The sequence below is a fragment of the Anguilla anguilla genome, chromosome 4 (genome assembly GCF_013347855.1).
Source record: "Anguilla anguilla isolate fAngAng1 chromosome 4, fAngAng1.pri, whole genome shotgun sequence".
NCBI lineage: Eukaryota > Metazoa > Chordata > Actinopteri > Anguilliformes > Anguillidae > Anguilla > Anguilla anguilla.
The window spans coordinates 30,014,443-30,032,313 of NC_049204.1; the positions used below are offsets into that span (position 1 = coordinate 30,014,443).

General features: G+C 38.5%; 2 protein-coding genes across 7 annotated transcripts; both read left to right on the top strand.

Annotated features, from left to right (window-relative positions):
• The first annotated feature begins 3,435 nt into the window (after positions 1 to 3,435).
• sele (selectin E) lies at positions 3,436 to 9,891 on the top strand. 3 transcript variants are annotated; one of them, XM_035414408.1, is made up of 18 exons: positions 3,437 to 3,543; positions 3,727 to 3,805; positions 3,979 to 4,359; positions 4,705 to 4,812; positions 4,895 to 5,074; positions 5,423 to 5,602; positions 5,807 to 5,992; positions 6,151 to 6,330; positions 6,532 to 6,717; positions 6,876 to 7,055; positions 7,240 to 7,425; positions 7,584 to 7,763; positions 7,948 to 8,133; positions 8,269 to 8,466; positions 8,620 to 8,721; positions 8,953 to 8,974; positions 9,155 to 9,233; positions 9,397 to 9,891. In XM_035414408.1, exons 1-17 carry the CDS (start codon positions 3,541 to 3,543, stop codon positions 9,213 to 9,215), a joined length of 2,598 nt encoding a protein of 865 aa, XP_035270299.1. In that variant the 5' UTR covers positions 3,437 to 3,540; the 3' UTR covers positions 9,216 to 9,233; positions 9,397 to 9,891. The 3 variants fall into 3 exon arrangements, with proteins under 3 accessions (XP_035270301.1, XP_035270300.1, XP_035270299.1); XM_035414410.1 differs by lacking the exons at positions 6,151 to 6,330; positions 6,532 to 6,717 and having other exon boundaries at positions 3,436 to 3,543; XM_035414409.1 differs by lacking the exons at positions 5,423 to 5,602; positions 5,807 to 5,992 and having other exon boundaries at positions 3,436 to 3,543.
• A 1,565-nt stretch (positions 9,892 to 11,456) lies between these two features.
• LOC118225653 (L-selectin-like) lies at positions 11,457 to 17,703 on the top strand. 4 transcript variants are annotated; one of them, XM_035414411.1, is made up of 10 exons: positions 11,459 to 12,703; positions 13,271 to 13,343; positions 13,529 to 13,912; positions 14,224 to 14,331; positions 14,853 to 15,038; positions 15,631 to 15,810; positions 16,051 to 16,140; positions 16,324 to 16,345; positions 16,444 to 16,489; positions 17,043 to 17,703. In XM_035414411.1, exons 1-10 carry the CDS (start codon positions 12,701 to 12,703, stop codon positions 17,082 to 17,084), a joined length of 1,134 nt encoding a protein of 377 aa, XP_035270302.1. In that variant the 5' UTR covers positions 11,459 to 12,700; the 3' UTR covers positions 17,085 to 17,703. The 4 variants fall into 4 exon arrangements, with proteins under 4 accessions (XP_035270305.1, XP_035270302.1, XP_035270304.1 ...); XM_035414413.1 differs by having other exon boundaries at positions 11,460 to 12,722; XM_035414414.1 differs by lacking the exons at positions 16,051 to 16,140; positions 16,324 to 16,345; positions 16,444 to 16,489; positions 17,043 to 17,703 and having other exon boundaries at positions 11,457 to 12,703; positions 14,853 to 15,028; positions 15,631 to 15,775.
• Positions 17,704 to 17,871: the final 168 nt, after the last annotated feature.

A 17,871-nucleotide genomic window follows, 5' to 3' on the forward strand; every position in this document is an offset into this window, starting at 1 on the left:
CATAGAGATCCATTCAAATGCAAATAGTTTTGTATCGCTAGTAGGACAACCTAACAATAAGATACAGACTCTGATGATGTTGATAGGTCACAGACATCAGGAAGTCATGGCATGCAAATGATATGCGACCAAATACCAAACATGACTCTTTTATTTTACATTATGTTAATTTGTCTAAAACACTGAAATGGGGGACTATGTATAAAAAGTGCAGTAATTACTACATGGTGAATCCAAAATGAATAAGAATACCCTTTAATAAAAGCTCTGAGTTTGCGCTTTGACCACGTGTGAATTGTTTGATTACAAACAGAGAAAATAAAATATTAAAACAGAAAAAGCAGAAAAATGGAGGTGGTTTTAATGTTATGGCTGATTGGTGTGTATGTATGTATGTATGTATATATATATATATATATATATATATATACACACACACACACACACAGGTGACAAATTAAAATAAGAACCCGAATAAATGAGGGGAGAAACATAACAAATGCAGACGCTTCCATACAGGTGTACTGCATGTTAAAGGATCAAGAAGGCAAGAGGAAAAGATCTGAGTAACTTTTAAAGAGGGTTCATTATTAGGGCTCGGACGACAGGAGCTTCTGTCATGAAAGACTGCTTAATTGCCTAGTGCTTCAATGGGAACAGTGACTACAGTGACGTCTGCATTTAGCTCTATGGGAAAGACATTAGTAAATAGGGTCATAAATTGTGGTTGAAAGTGTACATTTGATGACCGCAATGCTTGTGTGTTAGCGTGATATGCAAGGGAAAACAGAAGAGCAGCTCTTCCTCAGGTGACAGAGAATGTCAGTGCAGGATGTGATCAGAGTGTTGTCAATGGAGAGCAAAAACACTCCATTGACAACTACATAGAGATGCATATTATATTAGGGATGCAGTGCATAAACACCTCATTACAAAGATTAATACACATTTGAGAGTTCAGTGGCATAAAAAACATAGGCACTGGTGTACAGAGATGCATGCATGTGTGGCATAGCTTCTGGGAGCTACAAGCCCAGTTCCCTAATTTTTATAATAGACTACTACCTACATGCGCATGTATTACACATTTCATATTTATGGTTTATATCATGTTTGGCACCCCATGGTTTCTGGAAACATATAGCAAGCATGTAGCCTATTGGGACCAAAAAACAGTTCCTCGGTACAAAATTACAGCTCACATGCGTATTGTAATACTGATTAATTTCATACAGCTGATATTCACACGTGGATATTCAGTTATATTCTAAATTGGGGGAATCTCTGGAAGAAATCAAAACTGGTATGATATTTATGCACTTTGTTAAGGGTATTGAAAAGACACATTTTTCAAGCACATCAGGGAAACAATTTATTCTCTTTCACAAGAAATGGGTTTCTCGTGAAATGGGCCATCTATGTTGGAAGAGCGTGCACACTACAATAGACGGAACAGAAGGTTAAAGAGGTATGTCTGGTTGAATGATAAGATCTTTCCTGACAAAATTTTCATGACTCTACAAAAAGTCCATCAAATGCAATACAGGAAACCTGTTTCTCGTTGTTTGTCATAGAATGTTACAAAGTTAAACAAAAACAAAAAACACACAAACTAAAAGATATCTGAAAATATAGAGGTCTTTGCTGACTTTCCAGATTGCTTTTGTTTTTTCAAAAATGACCCAAAACAACTTCATTACCATTATCATTACTGAGACCATTTTACTTAGAACTGTTCAGCTGAATACAATAAGCAGAGTCCCTTTTTCAAAGGATGTGAAACCTTTTTATATTTTCCATGTTGAACGCTGTACTGTGGATTTCCTACTATTTTTACTCCGTTATATGAAATTTTAATTTTAATGAAATCCAAAAATTGAAATTTAAGTTAAATACAAAAGGAAATACCACATTTGTTACAGCAATACTTTGTTGTACAGTAACAGGGTGAAAATCAATGTCTGTCTTTTAAATCTCGAAATGAGGAAAAGTAAATGCTCATACATTCTCAATCTCTTCATCACAGCAAATGTTACTACGTGCTAATTTAACTTCATTTTTACATTTTAAACTGAATAGAAAGCACGGCAATATGCCTGCCACTCCTGGATTAAAATATATTTTATCCTTCAAAGCATAACTTCATCTCACATGCATCATGGTTTTTAAATATTTATTTTCCTTTTGCTTGAATTTTAATCTATATTACCATTCTAAAATAATTCAGGCTAGATGAAAAAGGTAATGAGCTAATATACATATTTTTATTTAACATTCAGTTGAAATATATGGAAATATATGTTTTAAAAATAGACTTTCAATCGAAATGAGCTTTTTATGACTTGAGTTATGAGTTAGGAATGCTCCCTGGTCTAGAATATTGCACAACACTTCATTACATAAAGACTGGTGGGTCATTTCCTTCCTGTTTAAATGTAGTTGAAATGTTACCCTTGAAACTTAGGTATTTTTATGAAATAGTCATAATTTATACTATTTTAACGAAGGTTAAGATAAAGATGCTATTTGTTGTGTTCAAGCTCTTACCTGGATAAACACACACACACACACACATACATATATATATACACATAATTTCTCTATATTGGAGGTAAAAGTAACTATACAGTTTGTGATTATCAGTTTTTAGATAAGCATATAAATCTGGGTAAAATTTTAAAGGAAGCTGAAATATTGCTATAGTTGTGGTCCTTAGTAAGAAAGAGCATAATGTTATTACCCATTATTTCTCGACAAAAGTTACAAAAATATGTTTTGCTTAATATCCACACAATGATTGATTGTGAATTTAGACCTTTATTTCAAGGCAAGCAGTTTTAATAATCTACATTGTGACAAGGTGGATTTTGGATTTTTTTGTAGATTCTGTTTTGTACAGAATTTTCTTGCAGTAAATCCAGTAAGAAAATTCACCATATAAAATGATATGAATGATTTTAAACAATTAAATAGAAAAATAAGTATAAGTAAAGTAATATATATTGTTGTTTTAGTACAGAAATAAGAATAAATAATTAAATATGAGTGTAATGGGTGTGCCCATGATTACAAAAAGACCCCAATGTAGCCTGTGTCTCTAATTAGTCTTTTTGATGTATTTTTGCATTATTACTGACTGTGAAGGAAAGCTGTGAATCTGCTGCTTCTGGGAATTTCCATACAGATACCAAAACACAAGTAGCCAGTCTCTATTTATTTATTTAAGTGCATTGCTTTTAAACTCCCTCAATGAATTTCCTGAAAAAAGCCTTGGATTTCCTTTCTACCCTTGGCTGTGAAATGCTCGCACTTTCCCTCAAAAGAATAGGCAGATAACAATGGGATGGAGCAAGGCCACAGGAAGAAAAAGTTTCCAGCAGGGAAATTCCTTCACTGAAAACACCTACGTCACACAAGGGAATATGGAAATGGCTGTCTGGATGGATGTATATATATTTGTGAGAAATAAGACAGAGGAATACCATTTCATCGAATAACACGATCAGGAGCACATCAGAGATTTTCCATATATAATTTGCCATGGTATTTATTAAATAATAATTATATTACTGCTAAATTAATAATTGTATTATTAGTGATAATGGTGCATATATTCTTACATTAATAATCATTCAACATTTCCAGTGTTTTGTCTTTTATTTGAATGAAAAGTATGATATCGAATGAATGCTCTGCTGTCATGACAATGTCTTTTTACTTTTTTAGGAGTGCAGCTATGCGAAACAGGGACCTTGTGGTTTCAGAGTTTTGAATTCCTTGGCCCTCATCACCTTTCTTCATTTTTGTAAGAATACATTCATTATGAATTGCATTCTTTCTAGCAATCTTGCTTAAATTTGCTTTGCTGTTTTCATATTTTTGATAATGTTTATTGTTGTTAAGGTTGAAAATGTGTGTATTTTTTAATGTAAGCGTATGCAAGTGTAACATGTTTTTGGTGGCATTTCCTTGTTACAGCCTCATGGAAAGGAGTAGATGGTTGGTCATATCATTACTCCAAAACGACTATGAACTGGGAAAGTGCAAGAAAGTGGTGCCAGATGCACTACACAGACATGGTGGCCATTCAGAATCAGGGAGAAATTGCACATCTGAATGAATATTTGCCAAGGCAAGGATCTTACTACTGGATTGGGATTCGTAAAATCGATGGCATTTGGACCTGGGTTGGAACTAAGAAAACTCTGACGGAGGAAGCCAAAAACTGGGCCGTGGGGGAACCAAACAATGGGAAGAACAATGAGGACTGTGTGGAAATTTACATAAAGAGGGAAATAGATGGCGGGAAATGGAATGATGAACCCTGCAGGAAAAAGAAAACTGCTTTGTGCTACACAGGTAAGTGTTTAGTTTGAGAAAAATGTATTATTTGTGTATTTGACGTTCCCCAAAATATATATTTTTAAATATTAGTAGGGCTGTATTGTTACATTAAAACTACATAAATGTGTGTTTGTGCATTTTCTTGTATCTTTACGTCATTTCATTTTGACAATGCGTTCCTTTTGAGAATTGTTTTGTTACAGCAGAAAAATTACAGATAAATGAGCTTACATTTGCCTTAAAAAGATCAGATTTTGTACTGTAACAGCAATTGCTATAAAGAGGGAACAAAGATCTTGCTCTGTTATTGCAATTTCAGAAAATAAATGCCTGAAATGTAACCCTTTTTTCCTCCTCTAGCATCTTGTCAGCAGGACTCCTGTGGTGGCCATGGAGAATGTGTTGAAACCATCAACAGTCATGAATGCAAATGTCATGAAGGCTTCTCTGGAGAAAAATGTGAACATGGTATGTGTAAGGGAATCATGGAGTATGTATGTAGTGTGCCACAGAAGTAGGTTTTGAATTAATCACATGGTTTTGTTTGCAGTTGTTGCCTGTGAGGCGATGGACAACCCCAGACTAGGGTCCTGTTCTCACCCTTTTGGGAATTTCTCCTACAATTCTACCTGCCAGTTCACCTGCGAAGATGGATATCAGTTGAGCGACTCAAGGCCAATAAGGTGTACAGCATCAGGGAACTGGTCGGCAGACCCTCCGCTTTGTGAAGGTAAATTATTTCTTGTTGTCATATTTGAAATTAAACATTTAGCCCTTTCAGTCAGCCAGCTAATACATATTCATACTTAATATGTAAGTCAAAGAAGTCAAAGTTTTCACCTTATAGCAAATTAACAAAAATACATTTTTCAATTTGTCGTTAGATTTATTTGTGTGTGAAATTAGCTTATTTATTTTCAAATTCCTGTTATGAAACAAATGTCAGATTCCAGTGTCTTCAATGGGAAATATTATGCAGGGCCTAGAGGTGTAATTGCCTGTATGAGTTTATCGTCATAGGAAACAGAATAATCAGCTGACTCTGCCTGTGAATTAAAATGGTGTCTCTGTATTGTAGTTGTGAAATGCCCATCGCTGGACAAGCCCATTGATGGCAGTATGGTCTGCTCTTCTGATGAGTCAAGCTACAACTCCACCTGCAGCTTCAGCTGCGCAGCTGGCTTCCAGCTGCTCGGAGCCCCCACCGTCATCTGCACAGAGTCTGCACAGTGGAGCCAGGAGACGCCACGCTGTGAAGGTAGCTTCACACGTGCAGCTCACACACTGCATGTCCACAGAAAATATGTTGCCTGACTAAAATATAATGACTTGACTCTCCATTTAAGCCAGGATTTTGCTTTGTAAAGCTATTTAGATGTTACAATTAGAAGAGAGTGTGCTTTTATTGGAACACCACCACTGTACTGGCAATCCCAACACTGCTCCTCTCTGTCTCTCTCAGCTATCAAGTGTCCGAGTCCAGAAGGGGGCGCTCACGTGACGATGAAATGCACTGACTCTTTGGACAGTCTGAGTCTGAACTCCAGTTGCAGCTTTAGCTGTGAGGAGGGCTTTGATCTCCAGGGAGCAGAGAGCGTTCAGTGCTCTGAGACGGGAGAGTGGAGCGCTGACCCACCCACCTGTACAGGTACGCCTCTGCCTGAACCACGCTGGGAGATACACCAACACACATGCTCTCAGTTTTTTTGACTCTTAGGGGACTCAAAGACCAGTATATAGTTAAATAGGGAACAGGTTAATCAACTGACTGTACCTGTGAATTAAAATGGTGTCTCTGTATTGTAGTTGTGAAATGCCCGTCGCTGGACAAGCCCATTGATGGCAGTATGGTCTGCTCTTCTGATGAGTCAAGCTACAACTCCACCTGCAGCTTCAGCTGCGCAGCTGGCTTCCAGCTGCTCGGAGCCCCCAGCATCATCTGCACAGAGTCTGCACAGTGGAGCCAGGAGACGCCGCGCTGTGAAGGTAGCTTCACACGTGCAGCTCACACACTGCATGTCCACAGAAAATATTTAGCCTGACTAAAATAATGACCTGACTCTCAATTTAAGCCAGGATTTTGCTTTGTAAAGCTATTTAGATGTTACAATTAGAAGAGAGTGTGCTTTTATTGGACACCACCACTATAATGGCAATCCCAACACTGCTCCTCTCTGTCTCTCTCAGCTATCAAGTGTCCGAGTCCAGAAGGGGGCGCTCACGTGACGATGGAATGCACTGACTCTTTGGACAGTCTGAGTCTGAACTCCAGCTGCAGCTTTAGCTGTGAGGAGGGCTTTGATCTCCAGGGAGCAGAGAGCGTTCAGTGCTCTCAGACGGGAGAGTGGAGCGCTGACCCACCCACCTGTACAGGTACGCCTCTGCCTGAACCACGCTGGGAGATACACCAACACACATGCTCTCAGTTTTTTTGACTCTTAGGGGACTCAAAGACCAGTATATGGTTAAATAGGGAACAGGTTAATCAACTGACTTTACCTGTGAATTAAAATGGTGTCTCTGTATTGTAGCTGTGAAATGCCCGTCGCTGGACAAGCCCATTGATGGCAGTATGGTCTGCTCTTCTGATGAGTCAAGCTACGGCTCCACCTGCAGCTTCAGCTGCGCAGCTGGCTTCCAGCTGCTCGGAGCCCCCAGCGTCATCTGCACAGAGTCTGCACAGTGGAGCCAGGAGACGCCGCGCTGTGAAGGTAGCTTCACACGTGCAGCTCACACACTGCATGTCCACAGTTACATTTTCCCAATGCTTTAGTTAATACCAGTGCCATAATTAGCATGATACTCATGATGTTACATGTTGAGGATACTGTGCTTTTATTGGAACACCACCACTATAATGGTAAACCCAACACTGGCCCTCTCTGTCTCTCTCAGCTATCAAGTGTCCGAGTCCAGAAGGGGGCGCTCACGTGACGATGGAATGCACTGACTCTTTGGACAGTCTGAGTCTGAACTCCAGCTGCAGCTTTAGCTGTGAGGAGGGCTTTGATCTCCAGGGAGCAGAGAGCGTCCAGTGCTCTCAGACGGGAGAGTGGAGCGCTGACCCACCCACCTGTACAGGTACGCCTCTGCCTGAACCACGCTGGGAGATACACCAACACACATGCTCTCAGTTTTTTTGACTCTTAGGGGACTCAAAGACCAGTATATGGTTAAATAGGGAACAGGTTAATCAACTGACTTTACCTGTGAATTAAAATGGTGTCTCTGTATTGTAGCTGTGAAATGCCCGTCGCTGGACAAGCCCATTGATGGCAGTATGGTCTGCTCTTCTGATGAGTCAAGCTACAACTCCACCTGCAGCTTCAGCTGCGCAGCTGGCTTCCAGCTGCTTGGAGCCCCCAGCGTCATCTGCACAGAGTCTGCACAGTGGAGCCAGGAGACGCCGCGCTGTGAAGGTAGCTTCACACATGCAGCTCACACACTGCATGTCCACAGTTACATTTTCCCAATGCTTTAGTTAATACCAGTGCCATAATTAGCATGATACTCATGATGTTACATGTTGAGGATACTGTGCTTTTATTGGAACACCACCACTATAATGGCAAACCCAACACTGGCCCTCTCTGTCTCTCTCAGCTATCAAGTGTCCGAGTCCAGAAGGGGGCGCTCACGTGACGATGGAATGCACTGACTCTTTGGACAGTCTGAGTCTGAACTCCAGCTGCAGCTTTAGCTGTGAGGAGGGCTTTGATCTCCAGGGAGCAGAGAGCGTCCAGTGCTCTCAGACGGGAGAGTGGAGCGCTGACCCACCCACCTGTACAGGTACGCCTCTGCCTGAACCACGTTGGGAGATACACCACTGAACATGCTTATCTTAGTTGTCCTGGGGTAGGGGGTTAACCAGGGAGGCCTGATAATCAGTTGTCTGTAGTGACTAAAATTGTGTCTCTTTTACAGTGGTGACATGCCCCTCATTGGAGAAGCCCATTGATGGAAACATGGTCTGTTCCTACATCTCTGATGAGTTCAGCTATCCCTACAGCTATGGCTCCAACTGCAACTTCACCTGTGATGAAGGCTTTGAACTTCAAGGATCCGAAACCCTGACCTGTAACATACATGGAAACTGGACTGGAGAAGTACCTACATGTCAAGGTACATCATTATGAAGTCCCAGCCTTTCAGTATGAAAACAAGCTATGGTTTCTAATGGGCTTCTTCCATCCTTGTGTCACTATTCTCTACTGTCACACAGAAGGAGCGATAGGGAGAGATTTTGATCTCATTCTTTTATTTTGTGCTCCACAGCCGGGCCTTTGTTGAGCCCCACGTCATTAGGTCTGGCAGCAGGGGGCACCATTGGCTTCCTGTCCATGCTCTTGTACCTTGTGAAGCGACTTCGGCAGAGAGGTAAAGACAAGAGCTTTCTCTGCATCTGCATGCTCAGTTTGAAGAAACGAGTCCACTGTGGACATCACACATCAGTTCACACATTGATCTACTTCACCCAAATGCATCACACCACCTACCATTATATTAGCTTAAAATACCCACATTCAGTTGGCTTTCATATATATGATATGGGATGTCATTCATAAGAGAACATATCCTCATTAATTAATTTCCTTTTTCTCCTTACAGCAAAACATTTTGAACTGAATAGGTGAGTATTATTTTTGTCTGCTATTGAAAATGCAGCTTCCTAATTCGTAAAGATTGAACTTTAATTTAATCTCCCCAATTTAAATGTACAAATATTCAGTATTTTTGTCATTGTAACAGTAGTCTAAACATCACATGTCTGGTTTATATTGTTGCTAACATTTCTATGTGTTTTTCCTAGCTCCTTAGATGAAGATATTCCTCCTCAAGTGTACAAGAACAGCATTGACAGCCTCATTTAAAGCTAATCTTAAAAATAGGTAAATAGCCTCATTTAAATAATGAAAATAATGACTTCAGTATTGGTGGTTATGATAAAATTGTTCTTGTCACTATTAGTGACTGAATCATTGAGTTTATATCTCAAAACTAAAATTTGGTTTATCTATAATCAAAGCATTTTATGCCTTCATTTTATTGCAGGGATGTGGAACAATAAGAAGATTGTACCCAAGATTGCACGTCTGCCTCAACATAGAAGACTGAATGAGTTCTGTCTGTGAAAATCCATGTTGTCCTGAGTACTTTGTGACTGTGAAGATCAATCATTGTGTGAGATATGATATATGTGGTATGAAATGTGCTGGACAATGACTTCTGTTAATGTGAATATTTATCTGATTTGCCATTCACTTTCCTCCCTATGGGAGGTATAAATTGAAACTTGTAAATAAAGAGCAAATTGTTCTTCTGCTTACACACTTTCATGGTTATAAAATCAGAGAAATCCTCCAGATTTCCAAATACATTCCATCACACAGGGTTTAGTAGCTTTACTCCATATCGTGTCATGCTGAACCATTGGAAATAATTATTCATTTTGTAAATAAATGGTTATTTATTATTTGAAATGCCTGTTATCTATTCTGAATGTGTAGACACATTGAAATGTTTTAAAATAAATATTTTTCACATTTATCATGGCTGCTCTGTATGTCATTTACAGAATGTGTTCTTACATTACATTACATTACATTCATTTAGCAGACGCTTTTATCCAAAGCGACGTACAAAAAAGTGCATTTTCATGATCGTAGACAACTGCTGAACACGGGTTCAGTAAGGTACAATTACTTATTTTGTAAAGCTATTTCTAGCCGAGAACAAAGAACACTATCCTGGTCTGACATCTGCAAAGCCAAACTAGGCAGAAGAATAAGCTACAGTATTAGGATGAATACAGTTTACCAAGAAGTGCAGGGAAGGGGCAACATGTAACAAGTGATAGGAAAAGGGTTTTTTTTTTTTTTTTTTTTTTTTTTTTTTTTTTTTTTTTTTATATGGTGGTTATTCTAGGTATAGTCTGAAGAGATGAGTCTTCAGGCCACGGTGGAAGATGGATAGTGAGGGGGAGGTTCGGAGAGGGACGGGGAGTTCGTTCCACCACTGGGGAGCTAGGGTGGAGAAGCTCTGTGGTCCCTTTGGGCGGGTGGGAGGGGTTGCAAGACGCCCTGCTGCCGCAGAGCGGAGTGGTCGAGCAGGTACATAGAATTGAGTCATGTCCTGCAAGTAGATGGGGGCTGTCCTGTTGGCGGCAGTGTAGGCAAGGGTCAGGGCTTTGAATCGGATCCTGGCAGCGACCGGTAGCCAGTGAAGTGATCGCAGCAGAGGAGTGACATGGGAGAATTTGGGGAGGTTGTAGATGAGTCGGGCAGCGGCATTCTGAATCATCTGTAGTGGCTGTATGGCACAAGCTGGCAGGTTTGCAAGGAGAGGGTTGCAGTAATCAAGGCGAGAGGTCACCGTAGCCTGGACGAGCAGCTGGGTGGAGTGCGTCGTCAGGTATGGTCGAATCCTCCTGATGTTGTATAGGAGGAATCTGCAGGACTGTGATGTTGCCTTGATGTGCTCCTTGAGGTCCAGCTGGTCATCCAGGACCACCCCCAGGCTCTTTGCAGAGTGAGAGGCAGTCACTGTGGTGCCATCAACCGTGATTGAGAGTTCACGAAGCAAGGAGGTCTTGTACGGGAAGAAGAGCAGCTCAGTTTTGTTGAGGTTGAGCTTCAGATGGTGGCTGGCCATCCAGGTGGAGATGTCAGCCAGTGTTCTGTGTTATTGTTATTAAATGTGCCCATTGTCAGCAGGGAAACCCCCAGAGATAACTGTAGCTGAAAGTACACTGTACATGCGCATTTTCAGTTATTCAAAGTATATACAGTATTATATATCTAAAGGGTCATCAACAGGCAAATTGGAATCTGGGACAGTGAGAACTACATAGACTACTCTGTACTGTAGTAAAATAAACAAAGGTGTTTGAGGAAATCATCTAGAGTTCATCTGTGTTGCAGTAAGAATAAAGGCCAAGTTCATGAAATGTTCTATGGCAGGTTGGACCTATTTTTAAGGGACAAAACCAAGAGATAATGTATTAATTTCAAGCATCCATACTAACTACATGTTTATAATGGTGTGGTTTCAAAGTTTTAAGGGTGATGTCATTGGTTAATGACAACCAGTAAGCTGTCTATAATAGGCCATATAGCTTGGTTTGGAAAGTGCCACTGAAGAAAAGCACTTTTTGTTCGTAAATGCATTCATATCGTTCACAGACAAACAATAGGGCGGGCTAGCAGACAGTTTCACATGCAGTCTTGTACCCTTATTTCAGTTGGTGAAATGGCATTATATAAAATGTGCAAAGTAGTCTGTATGGAAGGTAATTAATTCTGGCCAGGTCAGAGCTTGACAAGTTGGCACAATGGTACACACACTATGAAAACACAGACCGTTTCCTTTCTTTTAGTCAGCATCAGACAGGAGTTAAAGTTATGATTTGTTTTGGAGTCAGACTTCCTTTTCACAATATATTTGTAAATGTATTTTTATTATTAAGCTTTTTTTCACTTCTTGAAGAGGTCACGTTCACTAATGACTCGCTGTGGTAAAACATTGTAACAATACGGGTTTTTGTTTGAGAGTAATTTAGTGTTATGGAATGTCAAACACAAAGCTGAGGGACACCCGTGTCCTGTTTTTTCCTCTCTACCCAATTAAAGTAGTTGAGAACAGCATGCATTTGTATGAATCCATGGTTTCTGTATTTGATTTACTCAGAATGCAAACTTCGCTAATAGCTCTTTGCTTATTTAAGCCTCTATTGCACACAGGCAAATGGTAGATTGCAGTAACATGTTGTCCATACGTATAGCGTTAATAAGTCAATCGTTCAATCATGCAGGTGTGAATGCCCTCTGAATTGTTAAACATGCAGACAATTATTGATGTTATTGTTATCGTCTCATTCACATACCTTTATTAATAACATTAATTGGACTGATGATAGCATCCACATTTCGGTCTGACCAGCGAAAAACATTTTCATTTTAGATTCATTTCAAAGAATTTTTGAAATATGAGAAACAAGCATGTTCTTGATGATAGTGGCCTGCCTGCCAAGTAACAGTTAACACAACGGATCACTAAATGAATGTAAAAGTAAGGAACTTCCTGTTAACCGAGCTGTTGATAAACGTCAATTGCCCACCTGGAACAAACTGTACCTCCTCCATTATTCATCATAAAAAACAAAGCAAACACATTACATTTCCTGACATTTTATGTTAATTCAGAACCGATAGAGCGCAGCATGTTGTGCAAAATATACAGCATTCACTGAGTCCAGAAAGGAATCAAGACTGAGAGAGGTGTACATAGTCGGTCCAAAACAAGTCACTGTTCCCAGGATAAAGGAATCAAAAATTTAAATAGAAGAGGAACCCAAATCATGGTACGCTATTTTTGTTTTGGTAAGATTTACTTTCATTGTCCTAGACATCCACTTTGTCATGAGAAAGAGTAGGTTGCAGAATTTATCTGGGCTAGGAAAATTTGGCTGTTCAACTAAGAAGCAACTATGTAAGGACATTAATAAAAACCACAATTTAGATTTTTAGCCAAATTATGATTGTGAATAATAAATACAAATTATGGAATTCAATATTTGGTTCTGAAATTGTAATTCCTAACCCAGGTATTACGATAAAATGCATGGAAATATGTGGTGGGTGGAATGTCTTATGAACTCATTTAAATACAGATATTTTTCTATTTCAGATCACTATGATGACTATGTTAGCTATTTGAATTAGTTTCTCATAAGTATCAGTTAATTCAGTTCAAAAAAGACATTAAAGGTGATGAGAAAGACAATCGGTGATCTAAGAATAAAAATTTTAAAGCATACGCTTGCATAGGATCTCTTCCGATCGCTTTTGTTGCTTAATTTTTTTGCATCATATATTTTGAGGTACATCAAATATACACTAACCTGTCCTTTGCTTTATGAATGAAATAGAGAAACTACAGGGTCTCCCTCAGGCAAGGGTCTCAGCAAGTGAAAGTGAAATGGTTTCTCATTCTCATATGTGGTAAGTTTTGATTAAATTTATTCACAGACTATAATACATATGTTCTACAGAAAAAATAATTAGCCTTTTAAAAATAAAGCATATTTACTTTCATACTTTGTTTGTGCTTAAACATACAAATTGTATATTCAGATGCCTGAACATTTGTCTGCTGATTGATCAATGAATACATACTGTCATGTTAGATATTTTGATGACTGGATACACACTTGGATGGACCTACCATTACAGCAATACAACCATGGACTGGGCCACAGCAAGGCAATGGTGCAACACTACTTACACAGACTTAGTTGCCATTCAGAACCAGAATGAAATCAGTTACCTTAATAAAACCCTTCCCCAAAAAAAGGACTATTACTGGATTGGAATTCGGAAGATAAATGGCACCTGGACATGGATTGGAACAAATGAGAAAATAGCGGAAAAAGATGGACACTGGGCTGAAAAGGAACCCAACAATAAACTACTTGAAGATTGTGTGGAAATATACATCAAAAGACACAAAGATGAGGGTAAATGGAACGATGAAAATTGCGGAAAACAAAAACATCCCTTGTGCTTCAAAGGTTATTATTACTATTATTATTATTATTATTATTATTATTATTATTATTATTACTACTACGGCTACTACTACTATTGTTCTTGTTCTTGTTATTATTATTATTATTATTATTATTATTATTTTATTGCTAATGTTAATTGTTCAATGTAAAGTTAAGTAAATTTCAGTTAATTCAAAAATGAAAACATTGTAATTAATAGACAAAAAGAAATCACTTATATTCTCCTATTACTTTTAATTTAGTATGTATATCAACAATATTTCATATTCAGGGGATATAACGATAACCATCATGACACGTTACCTTTCTAGCTCACTGTAATGCAACAACATGCAGCAATGCAGGGGAATGCACAGAAACTATTAACAACTACACGTGCAAATGTGCCCCAGGGTTCAAAGGACCTCATTGCCAAGATGGTGAGTAAATACTGCCTTACATTGGCTCACAGATTTCAGCATGGAAAATGCTGTCCTCGTAGCTGCATTTCAGCAATTATGCAGCCATTTTTTGAGATGTGTTGTGAAAGATATAATAACCTTGATTACAATAATTGATTGATTTCAAATTGATTGAAAATACTGATACTTGAGTGGAAATAGTTTAATGAATATACAATTTTAGCAATCAGATTCCAGAAATATTAAGCATGTATGCTAAACAGACAGATTCTATAGCTGTAATCTTAATGATGTAGGAACTTTGATAAAAATATCAAAACCTACATTTATACCTTGAGGAATGGCTTTGATGCTTCAATGTGCATGTTCTCTTTCTCTTGTGAATTCATAAGGCATATATCATGTACCAGGGCTTGCAAAACTGTTTTTTTTTCTTTGTCCATCTTATGGTATCTTCTTTAAAAAATGCTACTTTAAGAATCAGTAGGCATCTTACATACAAACATACCTATTTTCTATACTTCTCTTCCTGTTTTCAGCTGTTCAGTGTGAAAGACCTGTAATACCCCAGCACGGCTGGATGGACTGCAATGGTCCCCACGGAAACCACAGCTACATGTCAACGTGCAAGTTTCACTGCGCTGAGGGCTTCTCTCTGCAGGGTCAGCCGGAACGCAACTGCAGCGCATCAGGAGAATGGACAGGATCCACACCAGTATGTAAAGGTGTGATGGGCATCTTACATTTGATTCATTACTGACTGTCCTCATCAAAGATACACTTTCCAAAGCCTATACAAAAAAAGGCATGCGTAATACTGGCAGCACTATTGTTAGAAGCAAGCGCGTACAATAAGTATACAGGTATGTGCATATAATCTGAGTACTGCTGATTCAGAGTGCGGGTCTGCAGAACACCCCATGGTAGAGGAGACTGCAGGCAGGGCACAAACTTGGCAAGCTCTGCAGTATGCATTAACTCTGCAGTACTCATTAACTGTGTTGTGCACTCTTATAAATTATCCGCTGACTGAGTTCCACAGAAATACGGGGCCACACCCAGAGAGAAATTAGCTTTTGGCTCGGCTTTGTATCTTTTCCTCTGAAGTCTGATTCTACTCACTTATCAGCCCCTCTTTCATGTTCATAATTTTCCGAACACCTGCTTCCACTATGACCTTCTTCTTCCTGTTTACCGTGTTTGAGTCCTTCACAGTTGTTCACTTTAACCTCTGTTTTCAACACAAGTCGACAGGGAGATTGATGTTTTGCCCATTACGAGCACTTAACAGACATGGTGTTGTTTTCGTTATCCTAGGTGTGGATTGCAAAGGTCCTTCTGAACCGAAGGATGGATATGTGAACTGCTCTGGATCATCTACCACTTCAAGTTTAGCCTGTGAATTTAGCTGTTCTAAGGGCTTTCTGTTACTGGGACCAAAAAAGGTCACATGCAATCCTGCAGGCCTCTGGACTGGAAAGAGCCCATTTTGTGCAAGTAATGACAAAAATGCTTTTTTTGCTCTTAGATCTCTAAGATCTCAGGTTCCAAAATGAAAGGTCAAATTGATGATTTAGTGTACCTTTCTTTCAAATTACTTTTCATCATTAAGTAATATACTGTGTCATTTTATATGAAAATCAGGAACAAAAAAAATTATAACAACCAAAAAATGTCCCAGTTTGTTGAGTCATGAAATTGTGTTTTTATGTTTTTATGTGAAATTTCTGCCTTCAGGCTTTATGTATGTCGCAGCGGCTTTTGCTGGGACCACCATCCTCTCAACATCCTGTTTCTTATTTTTCTGTTTGATGCATTGCAGAAAAAGTAAGTGACATCATTCACCAACAAAAGATCAATTATATCCATGATACAAAAAAGACATGGGAATGAAGAGAGTTGTGAGATTACCATTACTCACTGCATCATGACAATGCCTTTAATGATGCAATACAGTATTGCAATGTATTACAAAATTTCAGCTAAAAAAACTTCTCATTTGTGTTGTAGGAAAGAAGACTGTACAAAAACGGTGAGAGTCTGTAGTTCTCAATGTTGCACCACCATTGTGTCTTTGGTATATTTTCAGTATATTTTCAATAGGATTTAATAATTACTTTTCTCGTATAGACTTCCAGAGGAAGACAGACCACAACCTGATGAAGAACCTGAAGATGTACAGTAACTCTATAAGCTAAAAATTCATTATGTTTCTTATAGTTCCATATTTATTATCATCTATGTGTCATCGTTTGCCTCAGTCTGTTGCTGAGTTCCAAACATCCTGCCATTGACACCCTTTCATCACTCACTTTGTCTTAAATCCCTAAACATGAATAATTATTACATGGTCATTTAAAATTGAATGATGTAGACCTTTCTCAAAGCAAAAGCAATTTGCAGTAAAGGAGGGAAAGCCCCCGAGTGCAACAGGATCTCTGATGGCTCCAGTGCATCAGGTCTTCAGTTTAATTCCTCATCTGAAAGAGTTTTGTCCCAGTACATTGTCCCCGTCAATGCACCAGGCCATTACCATCTGTATGAAAATATATTTAATTTCCTATATTTATTATACATTGTGCACTCTGCTCAGTTACTGTTGTACTACATTTATCAAGTGTTTTATTGAGCACTTTCAAAATGATCGCATTATCTATCTATCTATCTATCTATTTTTTGTTGTTATTTTAATTTCTTCATGTGATTTATGCATGTTGATCTATGTTCAGGTGTCTAACTGCATGGAAGAGGAGAATTGGGAGGAAGTCTAAGACCTGCTGGACTGAGCACAATGAAACATTACTGATTGTATACATTGATGCAAACAAAACTTTTATGTCCTAATACATTCCTGGGAAAACAGTGGTAGTGTGTACTTGATGAAAAAAAATATTGTTCATTAAAAAGTAATTAAAGCTTATAGGTACCATTTGTAGAGGTATCCTTCTTTATTATTTCCTTGTAATTTTATCTTAGAAAAGGTTCTTTTTGGATGGAGTGTGAAGTTGTAAATAAGTGTGATATATGTAAAGTTAGACTCTGTGGTCCAGATAAGGCAAGGGAAGGAATTGGCCAGTGCCAAAATCACAGTAAAATTTACGTTCTTGCACTTATCAATACAAGGGAGGATCTCACTCATCCTTCCTGAAACACAATTCAAATAGAAGCATGAAAGCTGAGCAGTTTGAATATGCTCATACTATAAAAAGTGTCCAGCACACAGTTTTTGATTCACAATTTAATTACAGGTGTTTCTGTGTGTCATAAAGTCTTAGGGGTGGCTTAGTTGTTGTATGGATTGGCTATTTGTATGAAATATGTCTGTATTTATCATTCTGTAAATATTGCCCTGTAAACTTGTGTGAATAAAACCCAAATCTTTTTACTGTGCAAATGACATATAGTCTTTTTCAAGACCACCTTCAAGTCTGAAAATGATTGTATTACAGTCTACATGCGGCCTACATCATCAGAGTGATGATTTATATTTTTCATTATATATATGTAAATTATATAGACGGTAATTGTGATGTGAAGTGAAAAATGCATTATCGTGAA

Excerpts from the sequence above, each read along its gene's own strand:
- sele (XM_035414408.1), top strand. Across the intron at positions 7,764-7,947 it reads GGAGACGCCGCGCTGTGAAG|CTATCAAGTGTCCGAGTCCA; the intron begins GTAGCTTCACAC and ends TGTCTCTCTCAG. Across the intron at positions 8,722-8,952 it reads GAAGCGACTTCGGCAGAGAG|CAAAACATTTTGAACTGAAT; the intron begins GTAAAGACAAGA and ends TTCTCCTTACAG.
- LOC118225653 (XM_035414411.1), top strand. Across the intron at positions 13,913-14,223 it reads ACATCCCTTGTGCTTCAAAG|CTCACTGTAATGCAACAACA; the intron begins GTTATTATTACT and ends TTACCTTTCTAG. Across the intron at positions 15,039-15,630 it reads ATCCACACCAGTATGTAAAG|GTGTGGATTGCAAAGGTCCT; the intron begins GTGTGATGGGCA and ends TCGTTATCCTAG.